The following is a 19,620-nucleotide window of genomic DNA, read 5'->3' on the forward strand; positions in this document are numbered from 1 at the left end:
ATCATCTGCCCCAGGGTTTTTGAGGATTCTTTAATTCACTTCAAGCAAAAGTCAACCAATGGTGGAGAAATGCTTAACCTCACTGGGGTGATTTTGCCTTAAAGGAGTGCTCACATAACCCGCTTTGCTATGGATCAATGCACACAGCGTACATCACCAGTGCACGGTGTACATGACCAGGGATGGTGGCAGCAATGACTACATGGGACCAGCAACCTCTTCTGTCAGCACTTTTGAATCTAGAAGAGGAAGGGGCTTTATGGCCATAGAGCCATTATTGTTTTGCTTATCTAACAACTGCCAGCACAGTAACTTTTTTTCTATCAACATTTATCTGTAACAAATGAGGTTAATTAGTACTGTGTATGATGACGTGTTTCTTGCTAGAACTCACTATGAAAGATGGTAGCTTGTAGTAATCCACCACAAAGTACAGGCAGGGTTATTGGGTGCCAAAGCTCACACAACTCCCACATAGCAGGTAAAGAGGACTGTGATCATAGTGAAGGTGAAAGGAAAAGACAAGAGTTATCTTATGCCCCCTCTGCCAGTCAGTTAAATGAATATAAAATGTATATATAATTCTCTCTCTCCCAACGTGTTTGGGACCCAGTTCAGTTGCAGAGGTACTGACAGTAAAGTAATAGTAGCATGTGAATAGAAGATGGGACGTTTGGCCTCAATATGGAAAATAAATGCAATTTCAACAATATAGGAAGAATCCATGCAAATACTTCTGCCAAATATTATGTAGCATCTGATACATTTCCGCCTACGTAAAGTGTTAGTTTGGCAATTACACTGACCATAAGACGGTCATTAAGCTATTCACCCTTGAATACCTCAGCTAATCCACAGTCTAGGTACAACAGACAGGAACAAACTTCCCACAGAAATATCCAGGAGGGAAGTTTTAAGATGGTCTTAACCATCAGTGCAAACGTTTTCTGCAGCTGGCTCCCTGTGGCATCAGTGGAAGACAGAAAACAACCAATATATTGCAGTAACAGCAGGCTTCACTCGGGGACTGGGCAGTTCTCATCTTACTACACAGTCACCAATCACTGGAAGCTGATTCTCTGCTGACACACTTTTTGAAAAGTGATCATTAAGTTCATTAAAGTTCCAACTCCATCAACATGGAGTCAGTTTTAGCAACCTCATCTGCATTTCAAAGTTCAGAAGACCCCGATGAGAAACTTTTTTATTCTTTCTCATCATCTCTTAGTGCGATCAAGAAGTGTTGGTACCCATCCCATCATGAAACTAGTCACCTATACCAATTAGCTAGTCCTGTCTTCTGTTTGCTACAACTGAACTGAAATGAAATCTTTTCCTAACTTCTCCGGGTAATTCTTCAAGTCCTTTAATACAAACAGGTTTGGTTAAGGGCTTTGCTCAAGTTTCTCAGTGTACAATAGTTATGGATCAGTGTGGTCCAAAGTACTCCCAAATAAGGCCTTCATCCTCACGTATGTCTTAATTTCATACGTGTAAGTGCATGCTACATGCAAATTAGACTTTTAACCAAATTTACAGTTTTTACTATTTTAGAACAGTTACAAATTGACCTGGACATTTTTTGATTATGAACCAAAGAACTCACTGTCTTTGCTCATGTTTCCTTTCAGGAAAAAAGCAGTTCTTCCATGTCTCTAAATAAATGATATAATAAACAATGCTGCTTTTTCCCTCCATCAGTAACATAACTTAATAGCAAGGCAATCCCATTTGACTTGATTAATCTCCAGAATGTCTAGTTGCAATTCATTTTACACAAAACATCCTGCCAGGAAGGTGGAAGGTAGCCTAACATCTGCAATCTAATAGATTATAGAGCAAGACAGTCTGTTGCATACTTATGAAATAGTAAAACGTAGCTTTGTTTTAAAAATTATACAATTCTGTGTTTCAAAATTCCTTATACCGAAATAAAAACTGGTACAAAAATTAAATTCAATAAACTAATTTCTTTCCACAGGCCATATGTGCTGATAGGACTTAAATTCGGACTTACATATGTTTGTATTAAACATAAAGGGAAAAAAAAATTGAATGTCACTTTTTCAATTAAAAGTCAAATACCACCTGAAATGACTATAGATCAGACACTGGAAGAAATTGGAAGAAATTCTGCAATATGTGTTCATACCATGTCGGACTATTTTCTAAAATCACTTTTTAATTAAAAAACCCAACCAAACAACCCAAAAACGTAAAGTCATTTTAGTTTCAAGGAGGATTGCCTAAGGCATATGGATACATCTAACATAATTTTAAAAACTCCCTAATTTCACATTCACCATTATTTTTATTCTCTTTATTTCAAGATGAATATATTCTCCATTTTTTGAGGTCACAAATAGGCATTCACTGCTGAAGGATTTTTAAATCTCCTTTCTCCTATTTAAAAGACTATTCTATCTAGACTATCATCCCCTCCTGGATATCTTGCAATGAAGTTGAACTTCACAGTTCTTCTACACCCTATTTTCTCTCCCAGATTTTTCTTAAATGTCCTTCACTTTGTCTTCACTGGTGCATTCTTCTAGCAGTCTTGCTCCATGACTGAAGGATTATTTTTGACAGTCAACGTCAATCCCAAGAATGGACATACAAGTAGAGATACTCATGATTCACAAACAGTAATGACAGTCTTGGCTGTCATCAGCCCTTGGTTAGGCTTATTGTCTTGGTCATCAAAACTAACGCTGTCAGTTGCAAGAGGAGAAAAACTTGCATAATTTTCAGCTTTGACATGGTAAGTATTGAACATTTAGTTTTGGTTGGGATCACTAAATTTTCTTTCTTTTCTTATAGTATAGAATGGAAGCAATCTTAGCAACCGAATCACAGGCACTCTGAATTTCTATGAGGGAAAAAGACAAATAACACCTAGTTGTTATTCAAAATGTCATTTTAAGGAATGCACCTTTCCTTCAAACTAGTTGTTTTTTCATCCACATCATGCACCTCTTTGCCTGTGTACATCATGTGTGTATGAGCGAACATATGCATAGGAATGAAGAAACAACATTACACAGGGAGATTGGCAAAACAGGAAAGAATATAAGCACTGGAGAATGGAGTGTATATAGGACTCGCCAAAATCAGCTGATGAATGTGTTTTCACATTTAGGGAAGAAGTAGGGAAAAGGATAGCATCTTTACAGTATCAGAGCAGGTATCCCTTTGAGCAATTGAGAGTTAAAACCTCACAAAACAGAAGTGAAAAGGACACACAACCTGTGGGACAGAGCTAGCAGTACTGGAAACTAGTTAGACAGCCTGGCAAACATACAAGGGCTGTTTAACAGGGATTCACTTACTACTTGTGGTAGGCAAACCTGTCCTGTCTCTCATGACAGAAAGACAAACAATGCATCTTTTGTGCTATAGCCACATAAACGCAAAATAATTTGTGATAACTTAGAGCGAACTGCAAATTTGGCCAAGTCATTGTTTTGTAAATGTAACTTTCAGGATTTTCAAAATCAGCTTAAGACCTAAATAAAATAGTTGCATTTCATTCACTGAACTTTTCTTTACCCTCAAAAACCAACCCCTAGTTTGATACAGCTGAGCAATTTTTGGTCAGGCCCAAAAGAGCAAGATCTGGGCTGAATGTGGCTGGCCTGGCTGTGTGTTGGAGCTTGCTTGCTTGCCTGGTTCCTGTGCACAGGATATGTAGATTCAGGCCCTGTGTTCATTTACTTATTTCCACAACTGTTTGCATGTGTTATATTCAATATGCACCATAAGTAATAGGGTATAATAGCTACCAAAGAACAAATTAAGTGCTTAATCTCATTAAATCAAAACACATAGAAGTGCTTGCATCGCTATGCTCTGCCCTCTAAAGTTGTGAATCACATCTTTTACAATGCAAATAGGTTTCATCTTCTGTTTTGAAGTGACCAGCCTTATTTCACATCAGTAATTGTCTGACACGGGAATTTTGTATGCATTCAATATGTAACAGCCTTTTTAAACAATTTCTGGCCAGACTCTAATCTTTGGTTTCCTATCAGGTAGCAAATGGGCTAACGCATATACAGCTAAAATGAAGTGTAACAATGCTTATTTTGGACAATGCTTTCTTTTATGCCACATTAAAAAGTGTCATGCTACGAAGTTAAAATAAATAAACAACTTCAGACCAGAAAAAAGCTTCCAATGAGATCAGTTCAAAAAGCAATTAAAGATCATTCCAAAATGAAAAAGCACTTATTTAGTGTTGACATAAGCAAATCAATACGAAGCTTAACATCAGGGTTATCATACAGGGAATTCCTTCATGATCTTAGAACATGAAGAACTGTTAGACTATACACTAGTATATTTTGGAATAGACACTCTTTCAAAAGCCCCTCCTTAAACAGAGCAAGCCAAATTTTGAAACCCTCACCAACTTCACTGGAATTTAACATTGTTGAATGGGAGAAGAAATAAAGTTGTTTATTTTTTGTTTTGTTTTTGGCTTTTTTAAAAATAGATTTCTACCCTATGACTTTTAATAAAAGTCTCCATAAATTTATCAAATTTATGTAACCTCTAAAACTAATTTTCTATTCACGAGAATAACTTCCTTCAAATTTATAGGAATCTGAGGGATCTCTTGTGCAAAATCAGGGTAATATTATCAATATGGTTTCATTTTATGTACCTAAAAACAAAGAAAAAACTAGTTAAGCCACCGGTTATTTAAAAAGGTTCTTCTGGTAAGGGACTCAACACAGGATACATTGATGAATATACATAAAGGCAGCATTGGGAGATGCTGAATCAGATGTCTGCACCCCTGTAGAAAGCTCCTCAGCCTTAGAGTCGTTCATGATCATTCACTGAGACAACTGAAAGAATAGGTTGTGAAGGTCCTAAATGCCTAAGTTGTAACAGCTTCTACTCATGCTTTACTTGTATCTCTGTCCCACAACCAGTAGTGAGGACTGATACTTCTCTGCTTTCCTCCTCTGCAGAATGCACTAGCTCTTTGCTCCCCAGAGTACATTCTGGGAATTGATTTCTATGAAGCGTGGCAGAAAAACTGTTTATTTAGATAGTACTTAGTAAACCAAATTGTATTTGTTGGCATGGCTGATAAGGTTCTTCACAAAAAGCATATTTAAGCTGTAAAGCTCCGTGCCAGAAGACGGTACAGATACTCCAAGTTTACATGGATTTAAGAGGTGACTGGAAAATTTATTGGAAGAAAAATTTATTTAAGACTTTGAATTATAAAGAATACCACCCCACTTCACAAAGTTCACTAGCTATGAAGCGCTGCAGCATTGGAGCTGTATTTTGAAGAAACGCCTTCTTACGCCTGCCCTTTTCTAATGGTTCTATCAGGCATCCTGTGCCTACAATGCTAGGGAGAGGGATCTTAAATTTGGTTCAGAACTACCACTCTTATGATCTTACCAAAGCTGTAAAACTTGGCTAAATGTTTTCCAAGGTTATACCTGTATTTGAAGAGAATAGAGAGGGATGTGAAATACATACTGTGTGTAGATACAAGATGTGAGAAAGCTGCTGTTCAAACTTAATAATACAACTCAGCTTCCACTTGTCAGTACTTTGGTGCATTTCAGTCATAGCCATCTTTTAATTTCTAAGGTTAAATTTATCTTTTTTTTTTTTTTTTTTTTAAACAATGCAGATTAGGCAATGAGTTGAAGAAAAATTCAATTCGGACTTGACGTGAAATAGATCTAAACTCTTATTTTAAAAAGCATGCCATGAAAGCAGTGAGCTTTCACCTCACTCAACACAAATATATACTATGTAACACTACCAGATAATAAAATCTACAACACCTTTTGAAACTATACTATACATGAAATGGAAACATTTCCTTACTAAGTAAGGAACTCTCAGCCATTCAATAACTGGCATTTGTCAGCTGTGTTTAACTTGAGGCACCTCAGCTGAAACAAAGCTTACAGGAAGACCATAATGAAGTTTAGACATTTTCATCGTCACTGTGACTGAGTCCAGTCAAGCAGCACAGTGAGCTGCTGTTTACTGCAAATGCTTGCCTTTATTTAATGTACTTTTTTTTCTCATATACAACAATCACATGATCGTGATTTGCACCTGCATGTTTGCTAACCAAGATAATTTAGTGGCAATAAAAAGCCCGGGTTACTTTCCCAACACAATTAGTTTAAAGGCCATCATGATAATGTGATAGGAAGATGAAAAATGGATGTGAAAGTCATTCCCTTCTGCCTCTTCGTATGCCCAGCTTCAAGCCATCCATCTAGCTCGGGCAGGGCCATGCTAGATACACAGCCACGCATGGCAGTGTTTCCTGCCAGCGCCTGGAGGGAGGACCAGGCATGGCAGAAGAGAGGGAGGGAGGCCAAGGGACCAGCTGAAAGAAAAGCCCCTTTCTCTTCTTTTTTCTCCAGACTGTGCTGGACTGCGGGGAAAGCCAATCATATCCACCATGCTCATCACATACTTGCTCAGTCTTTCTCTTTTTAAGATGTCTCAGTCTATCTTACTCCCCCACAAACACTGGTAAAACAGTGCCACATCTATTTTTTCCTCCTCATTTCAGACACCGCCCTCTTACCTCATCCATAGCCAGACCTCCTTGCTTCAGATTCCCATCATCCTATAACTATCCTTTTTGTCCCTTCCTCATTCCCAGGGGTTTGTGCCACACCTTTCAGTTGCTACATGCCAAAAGCCCACCTCTTTCAAAAGCCTTTGTGACTTTGCACACAACGACCTCTCATGAATGATTTTTTTTTTGACTACAAGCAGTTTGAGGTCATGCTATGCTAAATGTTACATTCTGTGTATGTTCCATTCACTCACAGGAGCACATACAAAGAAAGCTGATGCATGACAGGTAATGCCAGAAGAAAAGTCAAAAAGCAGTGAAGTGAGGGAACCAAGAGAAGCAGGACACAGAAGAATCTATCGCTTCTTTGTATCTTTTGATCTGCTCGAGAGAACAATCTTAAAAACAATTTGTATCTGCTGTCTGTCTTCACCTATTCTGTATATTAAAACTGAGATGCACTAGGTACTTGATTTTCACATAAAGACATTCTGTACTGACTATATGATAAAAAAGTTTTGAAATACAAATATTTCTAGCCATTTTCCACTGTGCAAAATTTACAACATTTACCCTCATACCATGACCTGTGAAGGAAAAACATTTAAAAACAGCCAACTCATTTGCTTGAGGCTGTCTTCTAGATTTCTTGCATTAAGGGACACTTTTTTTTTTTTTAAATTGATGGTATAAACTCTGATTTTATTTATGCCTAGACAGCTTCCTGAGTAACAAGAATGAAATATAAACCAGATCAGATAACTGGATTTTCTAGACTACAGCTAATGAATTATGTGAATTTAGTTAAAACTGATTTCAGACATAATGTGACAGAAATTTGGCTGCATCTTCTAGAAGAAAGGTTGACAATATTTCACTGAGCAAGAAGTCAAGAGTAAATATTTTATTGTGTAACCAAACTTAGGTCAAATACCATTTTCAGCACATAATTTAACAGAAAAAAACATTCCAGTCAAATTAGCTAGCTTGACTCAGTGCACCAAAGGATAAGGCAATCAGAACTGCTTCCTCTAATTCTAACTTATATTTACTCAACTAAAAGCAAAACCAGAGATATATACTTGATAGTCACTTCAGACACTACCAGATAAATACATAAAGTGCAACTATTTGCTCACTCAGCTAAAAACTACACATCGAACCAACACCCAAACGGAAAATGAACTGATGATTTCCTTCATCATCTGTCAACATTGCCATCAACAAAATCTCCATTCTTTCTATCTGTTGCTAATGAGTATTAACCATCAACATGTGTATGGTAACAACATCAAAACCTCATCTATTACTCTAAATTGCACTTGTTAAAATCGCACTTGCTTTTCGTCCTTTTTCAACTCCTACTCTGAATGACACTTGCTAAAAAGGAAAATTAAAATACTCACTTTGGCTACATTTGCATAGAGAAATGGGCTGCTAGAATGCTCATAAACAAGATCTGATATAATCACTTATCTCTATTACAAAGAAATCTTCATCTATTTAGTGGAAGTAGTGCTCAATTTGCCTCCACCTATCCCCATCCTTTCTCTAAAAAGCAATCAGCTAATTTTCTACAAGGAAAACCCCCAAACCCAAGGAACGCCTGTCAGCTTCCCGCAGCGTTCCCCTCCCCGAGGCGGCGGCAGGCAGCGCCGCACACTACTGCCCACTTACTGATTTTTTCCTCCCCTCTGGAGAAAGGAAAGCAGCAGAGCTGGCCCATGGCATCGACCGCTTTCTTTTCTTCCTTGTCCTCTCTGCGTGCCCCTCAATCAAAAGCTGTAGATCGGGCTGCAGTCCGTGAAGAAATTGCTTATTCTGCTCTGGGAGCGGCGGGAGACCGGGAGTGAGCGGCAGGGCAGGCCCCGCCCCCAGCCCGCCCCGCCCGGCCCCGCCCCCGGCCCCGCCCCCGGCCCGGCCCGGCCCCGCTCGCAGCCTGCGCCCTGCCCCTGCCGTGCAATCTGTCTTGAAGACAGCTGCCCGATTTTCCCTTTCTCGTCCTTAGGTTAAAGGAGAGAAGGGTACTTAAAAAAACAGGCACCGTTTGGCCACCTTAAATAAGGCGCCGGTTGGTTTAAAAAGTGTAAGTGTGGCTGTGTGCCCTCTGCCACCACACCTCCCCTCTGCCTCAGGAAAGCGGGCTCAGAAAGGGGACAAAATACGGTTAAGTATACACTAAATCTATATATTAAGTATTTTTACTTAATAAATGGGCTTTCCTACTTTCCCCCAGAAGCAAAAATGAGGTTATAAAACTAAGCAAGGAAAAAAGCTGGTCTTGCTGCCGGAGGAGCAGCAGCCCTAGCGAGAGATGCTGACAAAGAGCCCGGGATTACCGCCCGCCCTGCCGTCGGGGTTCGCCACCGATTTCGGTAGGAACAGAGCAGGTCACTTCACTGCAGGTTACCAGCCCTCCTCAACAGCGAATGTATTACAAGTTGTGCGTGAGGAAGGTCACCCGGTGGATGTAACCAACGTAGACTTTTCTAAGGTAATAAAAAACCAATGAGATGCAACATCAGTAAAGAGTAAATTAGTGATTAACGATGAAAAATAATCAAAGGCAGTCCTCCAGGGATTAGTACTAATCCCAACATTACTCAACAGAGTCATTAGTTACCTGAAAGTAAATAAGTAATGAAACACCTTAGTACATGCAGTGAGACAGGATAGTGAATGAGCACAGCCTGTATGGCTTTGGCAAACTGAGTCTATTCATTCGAAGAATGTAAATAAACCCAAACGTAAAGGCATATATTCTGTCTAAATATTCTTGTGTTCACCAGAACCAAAAGTGTCCAGCTTCCTACCTATTTTGTCTTGTAGTTCACTGAATTTTTAAAGGAATTAGACAGTTCCTACTGGGGTGCTCACATGCTGTTACCTATCAAAGCATCCTTGCAGGTTAAGTATCTTGTGAATATCCCAGCTTTGGCTGCAAATAGGTGTCATCACAAACTGTTCTGTTAGACAACAAAGAATGTACATGACATATGTGTCTGAGAAGTAGCTCTTTGGTGTCCAAAGATCTCGTACTGAAGACTGATCCTTGGTAAGCCACTCATAATGACAATAGTCCCTGGATGCCCCATGGCTCTTAAAAGTTGAGCTCATACCGCAATTTTTCCTTCACTGTGGGAATTAATAAAATCTCCTCTTCTATCTGGATGTGTGTTTCTGCTAACATGTAGGTATTTAATATTTTGAGACTTCTACGTCTGTTTAATTTACCAGAAATTTGTCAACAACTTTTAAAGTTATTGCTGTAACGGTCAGGTAACACATACGCACATACACATACGCAAAGCATGATCCCACAAGCTTTCTGTCATTAGGCTAATAATGAAGGCATGCAGGTATACATAGAAATTGTGGGATTACAGTCTAGAAAGTCTGCACACAATTTCCTGTCTAGTATATCCAGGAAAACCAGTGTTTCATTGAATGGTCATCTGTGTGCACTGGCAAATGGTGCACCTTTCACGGCTGCAGTCACTTTGTTTTTGAAAGTAATTTTTTTGCATTCACAATGTAAACAAAAATTCAGAAGAAATCAAATCCACCAATACTTTCTATTAAAAGACCTAATCTTGCACAATACCTGCAGTCACTGACACATTTTGAGCACCCACTGAATAACAGAGAGCCTGTGATAGCAATGGCTCTTAACATTTAATATTAATACGAAGGATGGATAAAGCATGCAATCGTTTATCACACCGATAAATGATAAGGCTTATATTCTTGTTAATATTTTAAAGTCTAATATTTACAGCCGAAAAGAGAATCCATTTGCCACAAAATGAGGGTATGAATTCTGTTACTATTAACCTGCACTTTTTTAGTGTTCTAGTTTATATGACACACCTTCTAGAAAACCAACAATTTAAGCGGTGGCAGAAATTCTCCACAAAAATGTCTAGTGCTTCATATTCAAGCTACTATTTGATTATTCATGAAATTATATGTTTGTTTTCTGAGATGTAAGAATCTAAGACTGGGGAATCCTATAAATATTTTGTATTTCTTACAGAGACAAGTCAGCTTATCTGAGAAGAACAAGTGTAATATATTTAACTTGTTTGTTAGGCATGGTTCCTTATGAAAACAGAACTGTCTTTAAGCTAAGTACTATTCCAAAACTAAGATGCATTAATATAAGGTTGCCAGATTGTAATATTCTTTATTCTTTTCCATCATTACTCTGTTATTAACAATAATTAAATCATCTACTGTTTTACGAATTATTATCTTCCAGTAGCAGAAACAAAAAAAAAATCAGGATGGTATACAAGTTTTTATAATAACTGTAACAGTTATTAAGTTCTATATTCATAGAAATCCATTTCAGCTGTGCAGTTGCCTCACTTGTGGAGATGCTATTAGCCTAACCAAGAGCAAAAAGGAAAGAACATGACCCATATTCTACAACGTGAATTAAACATGAATACTACAAGGCATAAGTGAAGCCAATCATCAAAGCATAGAGAGACTATTTCTAGGAGTGAGCAGTATCTTTCATTCTGCTCAGGATCAAAACAAGATCACAGGCAATATTTTAGGCAAGAAAACAATTATTCTCCACCAGGAAAAGTTAAAAAAAAAATCAGGAATGTTCAAGTAATACACCAAACAATAACATATTTTTCAGTTTTATGTAGGCATACTCTCCATCTATACAGACAGATCACATCTACGTAGTACCTAAATGCATACAAAACTCCCAGTGCTGTCATCTTTTGACAATCATGTTTAACAAAGCAGCATACGAAGCACACAGTCCTCTTGTACTTAAAACAAAGCATCCTTCTGCTAAAACATGCAATAACCATAGTTCTTACTGATTGCTTCCTAAGTAGTGTGGGCAATCCATGGATGTCAGGCTGACAATACCCTCTTACGCAATTCTGGAATAGTCACAACCAGTGACAGACCTCTTCCATCCATCTACAAGTCATCTTTTAGCCAAAACTAACAAAGTACATAAGCACAAATGTGCATACAGAGAAGAAACAAAGGATTCAAGGAGGGCTCTTGCCTTTTAGCACTGGCCAGATCAGTATACATGCTCTAACTTGCAAGATGAGGATAGGGACCACGAACTGAAGAGCTAGATATGGTCCATCTTAAATATTTGGGCATATATTCAGTAACAAAAGTGGGCCTGATCACATTTTCAGTGCTTTGCTAGCTCAAGGCCTGCAGTTTGTTCTGTTTTGACATCTCGTGAAATTTTGGTGAGATATACAAAGTACGTTTTGACAGAAGTTACCCCACAGCAGCAAAGCTTTCAACTGTTTCAGGCACATAAGTGTGACTGGATATAGAATTATACTAACTCTAGCCATATGAGGCCTAAACAGCCAATTATCATTAAAAATTAAGAAGCCCCAAAAGACACTGATATGTGTTTTGCTGGGAGGCAGGGAAGCTGGAGGACACATTGGGATTGAAACTGAGGGGTGGAATTTTTCCAGGGAAGGAATGGCAAGGTGCCATCCTTTATCAAGGATGGTTGCCTAGACTAGCCAAGACAAACTGCAAAACCAGCAGAACTACTGGCCTCCACCAAGCAGAAATTACAATTTCAAATCTTGGAAAGTGTCCCTCTTCAGAGCAGATAAAGTCTAAAAGAAACAAGAAGGTATTCATTCTAAGCAGAGGCAATTTCAGCCTTCCTATTGCTCCTGAATACTGTTCAGCTGATCCAGAAGGAACCTAGCAAAGCTTTTTTTAGATGATGCTTGTGGTGCAAATTATGTAAAAAGTGGGTGAGGAAGAAAAGCTGATCTGCATTTCAACTTAAAAGTATTTCTGCACTCAGAACCTAAGCTGTTCCCAAGCCAATGTATATAAACACACACACACACACACACAGAGCACAGAAGACAGTGTATCACTGTTAAGTGCTGTTTTGGGAGCACCTACCAAACCAGAATTACAATCCCTACCTAGAAGAAAAACCAGGGATAAACAAATCATCTGTTGGACTTCCCAAAATGAAAACATTTTCCTACTCTGTTTGACAGTGCAGACTATGCTCCCATTTCTTTCCGATACTTGGTTTGTAATGCAACGTGTAATCCTATCAAATTTTTAATTGTGTCCTTCTGAAAACACTTGCAATTAAATGTTTCTGGAGGAAAACCTTAAACAACTAGACTAAATTAATTTTAAAGTGTTTGATTTTCTTATTCTTTAATGGCTTAAGAATATTTCTGGAAACATGTACTATAAAGAAAAAAATATACTGAGTTGGCATTTGCATTCTAAAACAGAAGTGACTATTTTAGCTATGCTCTTTAAAACCACATTAAAATACTTCCAGGGAAATCTCACCACTAATAAGTGTTTTACAACACTGCCTTCTAGAGAGAGAATCTTGCTCCTATTCACTGTAAATCACTATTTCTGTGAGTTACATTTGCTGAATGAACTGTACCTTTTCAGCAAAGGCTGGGACACCAGCCACCCATACGCCTGCCTTCTATTCTAAGTGCAACCTCAGGGTGAGGCTCAAGACCAAATCTGCCAACTGTCCAGATTGTTTACCCTCAGGAATGCATTCAGAGCTGTGTTTAGAATAAGCCATACAGCACCTCTGGGTGAAAACCCCAAATATATTCGAGCTCTGCAGCGTACTCACGGAACGCTTCTTTGCAGAGTGGACGTGTCTGTCTGTGATGTGTATGTCCTGAGGTATCCCATCTATTCCTGTAGTGATTTTGCCTGACTGAAAGCGGGGGTATGAGATGGACTTCATAGCGGATGCCAGCATGCAAGAATGTGTCCCCCTTGACATATGAGATCTGTAGATAAGCCCCAAGACAATGACAATGGGAAAAGCTGGGGCAAGGTATAGCTCACACTTCAGGGTCTTTCCAAGGCTCACCTTACAGGTCTATGCCTCTGACACCTATCAAGCATTCATTTAATTCAATATTCAGCTAGTTCCTGCTGTTGTGGAAAAGAAAGATTAAGGAATGTATAAAAGCAGGGGGACCAGAAACTGAAGGATACATTAGTTATTGTGGGGGAAAACCCCTCCAAAATCACAAAAAGAAATTGAATCTCAGAGTTTAATAGAAATTATTAAATGCCATGCGTGAAAAAATAGTGCAATTTCAGTGAAAGGCAAAAATTTTGGTGCTTATATACTTTTGCGTTCTAAAATTTCAAGGGGAACTGAACAGTTGAGATAATGAAGTTTGAAAAGAATTGTGTTCATAGCCTAGCAGTCTCTCAATGATTGTGCCAAGCAGTAAGTAGCTAGAGACAGCTATCATTGTCCAATGATGATTTACTGAAAGTTAACCTGACTGTGAGGACACCAAAAAAGTTTTAAGGAGAATATAAATTTATTTCAACTTATTATAGTAAAATGATTTTTTTTTTCTCATGTGTATCAAAAATAAATGAGAAATATGTGGCAGTGGCAAGGCTGTAATGATACCTAAATTTCCAACAAATTATCACTACGCTGTTTGCCTTTTTTTAAAAGGACGTCCATTTTTTCCAAAATGTTGTTTTGAATATTTTCTTTACTTTCCTGATTACATTTAGCATTTTTAAATGCTTATTTTGAAAAACAGGGAAACCTGGCTACCAAGAAAAAGAAGATAGAGGTCTGTTCTTGTACTTCCTTCCCTTGCTCTCCATTCAAACATGACAAATTTTTACATTTAAAAATAAAATGCAATATGAACACAGAACAGTGAGAATTCTTTTTTTGCCATGTACATACATTATCAATCACATTATATTAAAACTTGCTTTCTGGAACACTGAGTGTTGTACATAGCCTAGAAGAACAATTCTTGTTAAAAAAAATCAAAATTAATTTTCCACTAGAACAAGTAAATTGAATAAACTTTTTAAAAAGGAAAAAAAAATTAAATAAATGGTGACTACTAATATTCTCTCCCTTCAAAGTTTGTCAAGAAAGTTAGTGAAATGCACTGCCACTGTACCACAATTTTGTGTGTCAGATCTGCTAATGCCACTGACCCCAGCCAGTACTTTATTGCTGATCTATTGCTCTCTTCATTATCGTTCTATACTAGAGTTCTTCTGTGGTTTGGAACACTTATATAAATAGGCTCACTGAATGTGCCCAAAATTTAGCTGGTGTAAGGTTGCACAGGCAGGCCCTGATTCAGTCCCCTTTCCATTCCTGTTGCAACACTCCTCAGTATTGCAACTTTTCCCCAATCTCCATTTGGAGCTCCAGAGCCCAGATTTTTCTAACTTTCTGAGAATATTACAAAGTTCCTTTTCTCCTGCTTGTTAAAGCCACTGGTAAGAACGCAAGTCAGGAGAGAGTTGAGATTTAAGGTAGTCCTTCCCATAGAATTCTCATTTATTTAAGAGGTACTTGACAATACAACAGCAGAAGGTTCCTTAAATATCTATTTTTACAGTCTGAAGAAAATACAGTCTTATTCTGGTATGCCAGTGAAAACGTGGTATTTGGTGCTGTGCAAATAAATACTTAGCATTAAAGAACAGAAATGAAGGGACCAATGCTAGTTACTGTGCATTTACAGCTGTTTTTAAGATCGTATTAAAGATTTTTCATGATTCATGGGAGGAAAAAAGGAAAGTAGTATGAAGTCAGTAAAGGAACCATGTAAAACTTGTATTTAAAACCCCACAATTAAGAAGGTTTTGATGTTGTCAGCTCATAGCACTTGCTAGATTGCTGCATCTTAATATGGTTCACTGAAATCTGTGTGCTGTCGTTTGCTTTAGTAAACTGTATAGCTAATCAAGGAACACACCCTAACCAATCTGTTTGTTCAGATTATTAAAAAAAAAAAAAAGACATCTGGAAGAAAAGGATTAACCCTTGACTCCTGTTCCTTTGAAATAACACATTTCACCTCAAAGCCTTCCAGAAAAAGAATCTTTAGATTTGAATATATTCTTAAATATGTCCTTTTCTTTCATAGCCAATACTCCTTTGAAAAGATCAGCCACAGTGGGAAGAGGGTCTGTGAATGGATCAGAAAGAAAGAAGGATGCTCTGACCAGTGACCAGGTTCTGTACAGAGAATCTTCAATTTTAAGTGCTTGACTGGCGCATACATACGAAACATGCAGGAAGTCAGATCGATGACCAAGATTGATGCTCAGAGAAATTCTGGCTTCCTCCACGTCAATGAGATGAGAAAGCAGCTCAGTCTTCCAAGCGGTTAATTCTCCACCATTGCCAGGACTTTGACTGCTGGCAGCAGGCAAAATGTCCTTGTTCCACGCCCGTACCACACACCTGTGAGACTCCATAGGAACATCACCTTTTCAGCCTACCTAAAGCCATTCAGCTCAGCGAAGAGCCAAGTGGGCTAACAGCAGAGATCAGGCTGCACTATGGAACCATCTCTGACTTTATACTTCAAGCAGCTTCAACAGCTGTTTTTCAGAAATTCAGCAGTCTCCACCTTGAGTTTCAAACAGAAATCAAGTATGGACCCTTCAGGCTGCCCTCCTGTTTGAAATGTTTTATCTGATTTATGTACAGTACCATGGCTTTCATCTGAGATGCACAATGTAATTTAAAGCTGTATGTACAAGGTTAAGCCTGTATCTACACCAGCTAAAACTGATAAACTGAGTACAATCTTTTGCAGACAGCAAATGCGCTAAACTGTTAAGCTCTGCTCTGAGTATACCAGTTAAAACAAACTTATTCCAGGGACAACTCTGCTCTCAGTCTTTCCTAAAAAGACAGAAATGGGGCAAATGGAAAATATTTCAGGATCTAGCCCACATATTCTAAAATACTGTAAACATTTAGTCTAGCAATCACTCATTGACTGTAATTTTAAAAAGCTGTTTCTTTCCTTTTACAATTTTTTTCTTGTTTTAATTTACACTACGAAAAGGAAGGGGAAAACAGCATGGAATTTGAAGTGTTCATTCTCACAAACAAGCATAAAAATGCGTTCATTATCAATGCATCTTGGCAGCAAGTGTACTGAATAATCTGTATCACTTGCAGGTGACCCCTTAGCATATGGTTTATCAACATATCATAAACACATTACCAAAGGATTGAAAGTTGGGTAACTGTTGGTGTAATTTTAACTAATAGGTATTACACTGCCATGGCTGCCTGTGTGTGAATCTATCAGATTCATCATCCTGAAGTGCCAGATAGTCTCTACTAAAAGATCAGGACAGGCAGTAACACTGACTCATTTCTTATGGTAATCTGCTCCGAGGTTTCCTTGAGACCAAAGCAGAAAACTCATTCTAAATGGAAAGGAAAGGAGAACTGGGAATGGCAGCCAGCTTTTGCTTTCTCAGATGACTGTGAACTAAATTCCTTTTGGTTAGTCATACAGAGATTTCTGTTATTCCCCTTCATACATTATTCTCAGAAAAACTCAACACAAAAATCATGTCCTGCCCCAAAGATAACAGAAACTTCTGCTGGAACCCAGCCATTCTTTTGCTACAGATCAACAGCCTCCTAATTTTAGTATTGATTTAAAAAAATAGTTCTGACAGTTTTCCATTGGTGTCCAATTACGATGAGATAGAGTTCATTATAATAATGTAAACCTAATTATACTACTTACCCAAGAGACTCAAACATTAACAGAACATACTTACAGATTTAAAATCAAAATACACACATTTCAAATAAACTCAAATCAATGAGTTATTTCATAAGACATTATGTATAAGAGTATTGACAATAATGTTACGTATACCTGGAAGAAGTAAAAAGTAAAGTAAGAACAAGTGAAGCAAAGCTTGTGCATTGTGATTTTCTATTACATCTCTATAAAAAGATGTAGAAGTGATACCTGCTTAATCTGAAAGTCCTTCTAGAAATCTATGGAGTCAAAAGTGAGCCTAACAGGTAGGAGTGGTTTACTAGAAGGTTCTTAAAAAAAGCCAGCTAGCACTACACCTAGAAGACTTTCTTGTGTCTTCATCTAGAAACATGTTTACTGTCTTTCAATCTCAGTTTTTAAGTTTTATAACTATGAGGAAAGTGTGTACTGGAATTTATTATATTTGTACAAAAATTATATCATTTTCAGAAACATATTTTAATTCTTAAAAAGAAATTCAAGAATTGGGAGTTTTGACTGAGATGCCTATATTAAGCGGTACAACATAAGTAACTGAGTGGGCATTCCCACATATTTCTTTACTCCAAGGACACAGTGATATTTATAAAGGTCAAAAAAAAAGGGAATGTGATTCTGCATTTGCTGTCAGAACAAGGAGAGGATACAATATCTACTGAGTGAAATAACAGATTCTTTCTGCCTTCCTCAATGTATTGAAGAACATTTCTTTACAAAATATACTCATGTATAAACAGGATTTAAAAGAAGTAAAATGGTTTCCTTTGTTTGCTCTGGATTCTCTTTATTTCCATAAAATTTCTCTGTACTGTACAAACTACAACTGCGTTTTCTCCTAGAGAAGGGAAAGACATTTGTTTTCATCCTTAGCAGTGATAAATATGTTTTGGAGATAGGAGAAATCACCTATCACCTACCTATCAGCTTCAGCATCTGCTCTGATTTTTAAATTGCTGTTTTATACTAATTGATAAAATAGGATTTATCTATTTTAATTACAATGTTAAACATGAACTTTTTATTTGAGTGCTAATGAAGCTTTTATGTAAGAATGAAAAAGATAGCACAGATTGAAAAATAAGCCCACATACAAAAGATAACAACATGCAACAATCAAAAAAGATGCTCCTTTAAATGGACATTCATAAACATGTCCCTGTATGAGACTCTCAAACTGCTTCCAAAGAAAAGGAACATTTCAATGAATCATGTAGTAACAATACATGAGAAAATGAACATCTGGGCTGTACTCAGTCCAAAGCCTATCATGGGGAGTCTACTGTGCAACTGGTAGGAAGCAGCTTTGATACATGTCAAGGTACCATACGAGTCCCATAGCCAAAGACTGTCCAAACCCATATTTATTCAATGCTTTTCTGGTGAGCTTTTTCTTAACCTCCTCCATGTGAACACCACCCACTTCTGTGCCTAAATTGATTAAAAGGTTTCCAGCAAGAAAGGAGCTGCTTAAAAGGAACTTTTTGCACTACCTCACAGTAAATACCAGGAACTACGCTATGTAGACATGCATGCATGCGCATATACACAAACATGCAAACACACAGGGAGACATATATATATCAACCCTATATACTGATAATTTGCCTCTAATGAATACCAAAAAAAGACAAGCACCAAACAGAGCATTTAGACGAGGGTGATGTGCCTGCACCCAAAAACTGAATAAAACCCACATATTCTACTATTGTCCAGCAGTAGAAGTAGTCATGTTCAGAACTGGCTCACTTTGAACAGCCTGGGGTCCACCTGCTTAGAATCCAAAAACTGGACACTCCCTTTCCTAAATAGGCCATAAGATTAAGAGTCCAGTGGGCATTTTAACACGGTGCCTGTGACCTCCATAAGACTCCAAGAAATAATCACAGGATTACAGAGTCTGACTTGGGGCAGGTGGTGGCTCATTCTTTGGCCCTATGAGATGTGAATTCTTTGCTACTCTGGGCCTCTTTGAAGAACACAGGTGCATTATTCAGCTTCCACGCTAAACTGCCAGTTGTGGCCTTTCCAGCCTTCAGGGGCTTGAATTCCCCCAAGCTGCGGGAAGAAAAAAGCCCTGATGTCCAATTTGAGTGGGAATTGTAACCAAAATATGTATGTAATAAGTATTTCCTCTTTAAAATAAAAAAAGTGAAACTTGATTTAAGTACCCATGTATCGTAAGCAGAGGATACTGGGCTTTGGATCCGAGTAGGGTGATATGCCTATCTCAAAAATCAAAGAAAGACAGAGAGGTGTTGACAGTTCTTTGTTGGGCATTTCCCACTGGCTTATTCAATGCAGCGCACAGTTCAGCCTGCAATTTCTTGACTCTGCTCTGAGATACTGGACCCTGCACACAGTTGGAAATGGAGGCATCTCATTCTGGGGCCAAATTCCTGCAAAAGATATTCACCTAAAATGACTTTTCTTCCTTTG

At 38.1% G+C, this 19,620-nt stretch overlaps 1 protein-coding gene across 7 annotated transcripts in view; it reads right to left on the reverse strand.

Moving 5' to 3' along the window:
• The window catches only part of AKAP7 (A-kinase anchoring protein 7), a 93,721-nt gene that overhangs the window by 19,898 nt on the left and 54,203 nt on the right, over positions 1 to 19,620 (reverse strand). Inside the window, exon 8 of one of the 7 annotated variants that reach the window (XM_074819112.1) lies at positions 8,644 to 9,066. The exons of the other annotated variants lie outside the window; for them this stretch is intronic. Coding sequence (XP_074675213.1) covers positions 9,035 to 9,066 — 32 coding nt within the window. The 3' untranslated portion in view covers positions 8,644 to 9,034. Of the gene's footprint in view, positions 1 to 8,643; positions 9,067 to 19,620 lie in introns of those variants that run through there. 7 annotated transcript variants of the gene reach the window in all.

This window comes from Strix aluco, chromosome 3 (genome assembly GCF_031877795.1).
Source record: "Strix aluco isolate bStrAlu1 chromosome 3, bStrAlu1.hap1, whole genome shotgun sequence".
NCBI lineage: Eukaryota > Metazoa > Chordata > Aves > Strigiformes > Strigidae > Strix > Strix aluco.